Source organism: Pseudorca crassidens, chromosome 11 (genome assembly GCF_039906515.1).
Source record: "Pseudorca crassidens isolate mPseCra1 chromosome 11, mPseCra1.hap1, whole genome shotgun sequence".
NCBI lineage: Eukaryota > Metazoa > Chordata > Mammalia > Artiodactyla > Delphinidae > Pseudorca > Pseudorca crassidens.
In genome coordinates, this window is record NC_090306.1 from 12,199,974 (window position 1) to 12,205,973 (window position 6,000).

Here is a 6,000-nt window from a genome sequence, read left to right on the forward strand (position 1 = left end):
ATTAAATTGGATTCTTTCCTTTCTTACTTTTATCTGTCCACAATGCCATTTATTAGCATTTTATTAATTGTACCTCCACCAACTGTAGGTAAAAATGATTGCTTCAACCAACTCAATCATCACTGAATATTATTTTTTTCCTTTAGGTTTGCTTACTTTATATATAAAAAAATTGTTTCAATTTACAATTTCTTATTACTTGGCCATTTTTTGCATATGGTTTAATATTTTCTCAGTTTACTTAAACATTTAATAAGCACAAACTAAGTGCTGGGTATTAGGAATAAAAAGACACGGTCCCTGCTTTCCAGGAATATTTGGTCTAGTGGTCCGTTTATTTTATTTATTTGTCACTTTAAGTGTGCATGTTACTGATGTGGATGAATTTTAAACAAAGACGAAGGTATCAACATTTGTCATAATTCTAGAAAATATTCCCTCTCAGTTTCTGGTTTGCCCTTTATTTTATTCTTTTTACTGCTTTTTATATACAGTAGTTTGACATTTTTATTTGTAACTTATTTCATTGTTTAAAGTTTAAAGTCCTTCCTTAAAGTAATCAGAGAAAAATTAACCTATATTTTCCTTTATGTTTTTATGGCTTAATTCATTAAACTTCCTGGAATTTATTTCAGTGTATTATGAGGTGATGTGCTACTTTTTTTTTCAAATAGCCCCATGATTTATTGTTTGAATATTCATTGCCTTTAGCGTTAAGTAGTGATACTCTAAGCCCTATTTTTAATCAAACTATTTCTACAGTTGATTCTCTTGGATTTTCTAGTTATAAAATTGTGTCATTTATATGGAATCTTAAAAAAAAAAACTGGTTCTATGAACCTAGGGACAGGACAGGAATAAAGACGCAGACGTAGAGAATGGACTTGAGGACACGGGGAGGGGGAAGGGTAAGCTGGGATGAAGTGAGAGAGTGGCATGGACATATATACACTACCAAATGTAAAATAGATAGCTAGTGGGAAGCAGCCACATAGCACAGGGCGATCAGCTCGGTGCCCTGTGTCCACCTAGAGGGGTGGGATGGGGGGGGAGGGAGACGCAAGAGGGAGGGGATATGGGGATATATGTATGTGTATAGCTGATTCACTTTGTGATAAAGCAGCAACTAACACACCATTGTAAAGCAATTATACTCCAATAAAGATGTTAAAAAAATTGTCTCATAAATAATGAAGAATGTTTCCCTTGGCATCACATCATAGCATTTAATACTGCCATAGTATTAAAATATTATATTTTTGCACAAAGATATCTTGCTCTAAAACCTGTCTTTGTCTTTTGCTCCAGGAGCAGTACATTTTTATCCATCAGTGTGTGCAACTGATGTGGATGAAGAAGAAGCAGCAGTTCTGCATCAGTGACGTCATCTATGAGAATGTCAGCAAGTCTTAGTTCAGAATCTAGACCAGTAAGTGGAGAAGAACCCATCATGGGCACCCTGTCTTAGCACAATGGGAGAGGGCATTATGGGATACGACAAAGGCAGCAGTGGCTATCTGTGCTGACTCTGACCCCACAGAGGTGGTCACAGGGAGGTGGTCATAGGGAGAGACAAATACCGTAGCAGATCTTTGAGCTTCACTGGGCCTAGGTTGGTGGGTGTGGCATGCAAGAGCTTCAGCAACTCATGAAGATTTGCCCTCCATTCCCTCCACCCTGAACCTTAAATTATTCTGATGTTGGATCTGTGCCTGCAATATCAGGATATTACCATCCAATGCTATTTACCTAGATACTTTATGCAAACATTTTACTGACTACAAGGGCCACACAAGGGGCTACAAAGAAGACATGAGCTAAAGTAGACACCCCAAAGAAGAAAAACAATATTGACAATAGTCTTAGGTTAGCGGAGTTTTCAAATGCCTTGATCTCATCTATTATGCGAGTACTTACTTGAGAGCATCGTGAAAAAAAGTCGTAACACAGTCAATGCCTTGTGCTCACGTTTTAACTAGGACATCAGATTTCGGAGGTGTAAGTAATCTTGGCTAAAGTAACAAGTAATCTTCTAACTCAACTCAGTTAACAGAGCATAGAATGTGTATGAATATATTAAGGTTGGAGGGATCACTCACAGGGAGAGAGAGGACAAGGGTGCCTTGAGGAAGAAGTATGGTAGGATACGGACTAGTGAGTACCAGGATAGGGTTAGCATCAGACCATTACATTCATCAACAAAGACAGACAGAAAGCACAAGGAGGCAGGAAAGATAAAGAATAAGGAAAGACAGACAGAGACAAATTTGCAGGTAGAGGGAAAGACAGAGCCACAGAAAGGAGGACTTGCACAGAGAAAGATGCACAGATAAGCCCACGTCCACGTGGGCTGTGGGGTTGAGTGTAATGAGAGCTAGTGATGGAATCAGGAGGCGGTCGCTGTACTTCCAGCCACAGAGCTGTTGATGAGGGGCTTTGCTCTCCCAGGCTGCTTACCGTCTTCCTCTGTCTCTCATTTACAGGACAGGACATGATGTGAACCCATCCTCCCTTGCTTCCAAGAGTTTTTTGGAGGGGCTCTACTAGCCATTTGCTAAAAAGAGCCCTGCTTTGCAGTACGTGGCCAAGATAATTTATCTCATAGAAGCAGCGGGAAGACTTAGCCTTAAAGAGCCTACAGTGTCTTTCGGACTCTCACTTCTGGACATTCAATAATGGACCAAATTCAACCGGACACCAGAAAGGTCCAGACGCTCTGCAAAGGGCAGGAAGCACAACACTTCTGAAGAGTTTCGCTGGCCCTTTGCTGGTTGGGCTGAGTTTTTTGCTGTTGTTTTTAAGTGCAATAATTTTTGTACGTGTGTGATTTTATCAGAACGTTGAACTGTTTTCTGCCCGCACTATTGATCAAGCTCGTAACCCAAGAAGGATCAGGCATAGTTGGTGTCAAATTATACCTCACTGTTAAAAAGAGGCATGCCCACACATGAAAAAATGGCAATTCTACTTCAAGGAAATTGAACCAGTGCTATCTATAATCCAACATAAGCTTACTGGATCAGGAATGGGGAGGGTGGATCGGGGGAGAGAGAAAGGTTCTTCCCACAGATCAACTGCGTATCTTTTCCAAATATGAAGAGCTGTAATTCAGCTTCAAAGTAGAGTAGAAAAACTATTTAAGTCTTAATTGTTCTAGTTCTTGATGTTTTTTTCTTATTAACGGTTCAGTGTTTCTTCCTTGGCCCTCTTGGACTAATGTCACTGTCCAGGTTCCTTTTCAACAAACTAGATCTGGTTCAGAAGACTTTGAAGTCTCACTCTTTAGACTCCACTGCTGTCTGAGCAATCTTGGTGCCTAGAGTTTGCGTTCCTCTTTCTGTTGACCTGCATACACGTAAAAGCTATTTCTTTGCGAACTGTAGGCTGTGAACACGCACTTTCCTTCCCCCAAAGAGCTGGGAATTTATGAAGTTGTGGCAATGAACTGCAGCATGCTAGGACAATGACTTGCCTACATTTTGGGGGGGGTAATATTGTCAAGCCCCTCTATGGATTCTGACAGAGATAACTTTCTGTTTTGTTTTCTTCGTGGTTGTCAGTTTCATTTTAACCTGTGTAACTAGCAGCAACCTATTCTTTGCATTTTGTATAACTGCAGTACATAATTGTGTCTTGTGACATGAACACTGTCAGAATGGACACAGATGGCATCCTGAAGCCTGTTACTTTGTGTCGCTTCCTGAGAATGAAGAGGTGACGGATATACAAAGGAAAACATTTTGAGTTGAAAGTAAACACAAGCTTGCTGCTTCGCTGGAGCAGTTGGCTGTCCTGAGCCTTCCTGTGTGTGTTTCAGGAGGCTGTGTCCCCCTCTCTGTGCATCCGCCCCTCGCCCTGGATCCCCGCTTTCCTGCGCATCTCCATGAAGCCATGCACGCAGTTTCACATTTTATCAGTGACCTTTGTAAAGGTAAAGGATGCCAAGTGAACAGCTCTGCACCCCACTGTCTCTTGTCACCAAGGCCTGGCCACAGCGGAGCCTGGCACAGTTCTTTGCAAGACCTGGCCAGGCAGGGAGTCTCAGGTTCTCCTCGTGGGGAGGGGGGAGGAACGGCAGAGGCTGTCCAGACCCCACAGGTTAACAGCTTGGACTCCCTGGGTGTTGTCAGCTTTGACTCGCCCCCACCTCTTCCTCCCCTTCTCACCTCCCTGCTGCCACCTTCTCTTCTCACTCCCACCCCTTTAAGTCCCTTCTTGGACATGTTAATAATGTACCACTCCATTCCCAGGAGTACATGTGGCTAAAGAAAAGTAGCAAGTGTATGTGTGACTTCCTTAGGTTTTCGCACACAGACAGGTCAGGAGTGAAGTAAGCAACGTTGGGTGAGCTGATAAGACACCTGCTGGTGCAGGTGCATTTCCCATGTTCACAGACTGGAACTTTACTTCCCTGAAACTTAAAGCACTTTGTAAATATTTTATGATTTTCTTGAGCACCCCTTCCAGGTAGGAATCAAATAGTCCCAGATCAGTTTTCCCAAAAGAGAAGATGAAGTATCCAGAGTTAGACGGAAGCCTCAGAGTTTAGATGACAGAAAAGTCACACCGGGCACTTAACCAGATCCTTCCTTCAGGGGTCTCCACAGCCGTCACTCTGTACATCACTGGTACACCGGTGCTCCTGAAGTGTACAGTTTATGATGGGAAAAGCATCTATCTGTCTGAAGACTTGGGTTTCAATCCCAATAGATGACTTTGAGATGTATCTGTCCTAAGTCTCCGTTGATGAACTGTAGAATTACCTACTAAAAGCACCATATCTCACAGGTGTAAAGGGTATCAGATCTGCTAATTCACACAAAGGTGTTTTGTATTTTATTCTTTCACGTACCCTAGGGGCCCCTCAAACCAGCTTAATTTTCACTCCAGGATTCAACTCTAAGAATTCAGACAGGAGGCAGCTAGGGCCTCTGTGTTTTAATTACAGTGTTACTTGTAATCATCTGTGAAGTGCTACAGTGCACTGAACATAGAGGCACTAGCACAGGCATTCACAGTAGCCTACGTGGTGCACAGAAAGAGCTGAAGATTTCGGAATAACAGAATATTTCACTTTGAGCGCTGCTGAGATCAAATTCCTTGGCTGCAAAAGCCAATTTCTGAAGTTAATTGAGAAACTACCGTTAGACTCTAATTTATACATTTAATATCTAACACTAATACATCCATACCTATACATTCATTATATGGCTTTATTTAACTTGAAAAGGAAGGAAAGGGATGGATGGCAACCTTTTCGGGGGGACAGTGTTCTAATTCGGGGTTGACAATTTTCCACTACAAAGTCAACACTGCCCCCCAAATTTAAAATTAGAAAAATTAGTAAGGTTTTTTTTTTTCAATTCTTATAAAATCTTTAATCAGATTCTATAATCGCTCCTCTTTTCTAAAAGCTGTCCCTGACCCCGGAAAGGGATACATCTCTCCAAGAAGGCTGTGGTGTCAACGTGTAAAGCAGGGGCTGGAGGCTTTGGAACTGAGTCTTTTGCAGACCTTATGAGAGCTACTTGCTAGGGGATTGGCCGTTAGCCAAGGGAGTAAAGTTACTGAATCCAATCTCTAGGAGCCAAAATCCTCCCTGCTTTCTAGCAAGGAGGCCTTCCTTTCCACCTCAGGAAATGCCTGATGTGATGTGCTTCAAATTAGCTGGCGCATTTCCTAGCTCACTGATCACTAGCCTGGGGCCTGGCCCAGGCTCAGAGCTCAGAGGCCATGCCCAGGACTGAACAGAACAACCACTTTGGCCACAGGAGTTAGAAAGCAACAAAACCTAACACACACAAACTTCTTTGGTTTTTAAAGCCTCTTTTGGGTGCATTTGAAGGAAACTTGAGCCATGATCTCTCTGACTCTTGGCCTTCCACAGCAGCACGAGTTTTCAGTTTCAATTGATGCTTATCACAAGGCCTGATCCTGGTGGGTCACTCAGTTAAAGATGGAGGATCATGTTTAGTTCTGGAAGTTGTATTATGAGGGACA

General features: G+C 42.3%; 1 protein-coding gene across 4 annotated transcripts in view; it reads left to right on the plus strand.

The window, feature by feature from the left end:
* Positions 1–3,801, plus strand: part of PTPRO (protein tyrosine phosphatase receptor type O) — a 229,480-nt gene extending 225,679 nt beyond the window's left edge. For all 4 annotated transcript variants that reach the window (XM_067695776.1, XM_067695774.1, XM_067695777.1 and 1 more), the window contains 2 exons: positions 1,309–1,429; positions 2,484–3,801. In XM_067695776.1, the coding sequence (XP_067551877.1) occupies positions 1,309–1,413 (105 nt within the window). In that variant the 3' untranslated portion in view covers positions 1,414–1,429; positions 2,484–3,801. The remainder of the gene's footprint in view (positions 1–1,308; positions 1,430–2,483) is intronic.
* Positions 3,802–6,000: the final 2,199 nt, after the last annotated feature.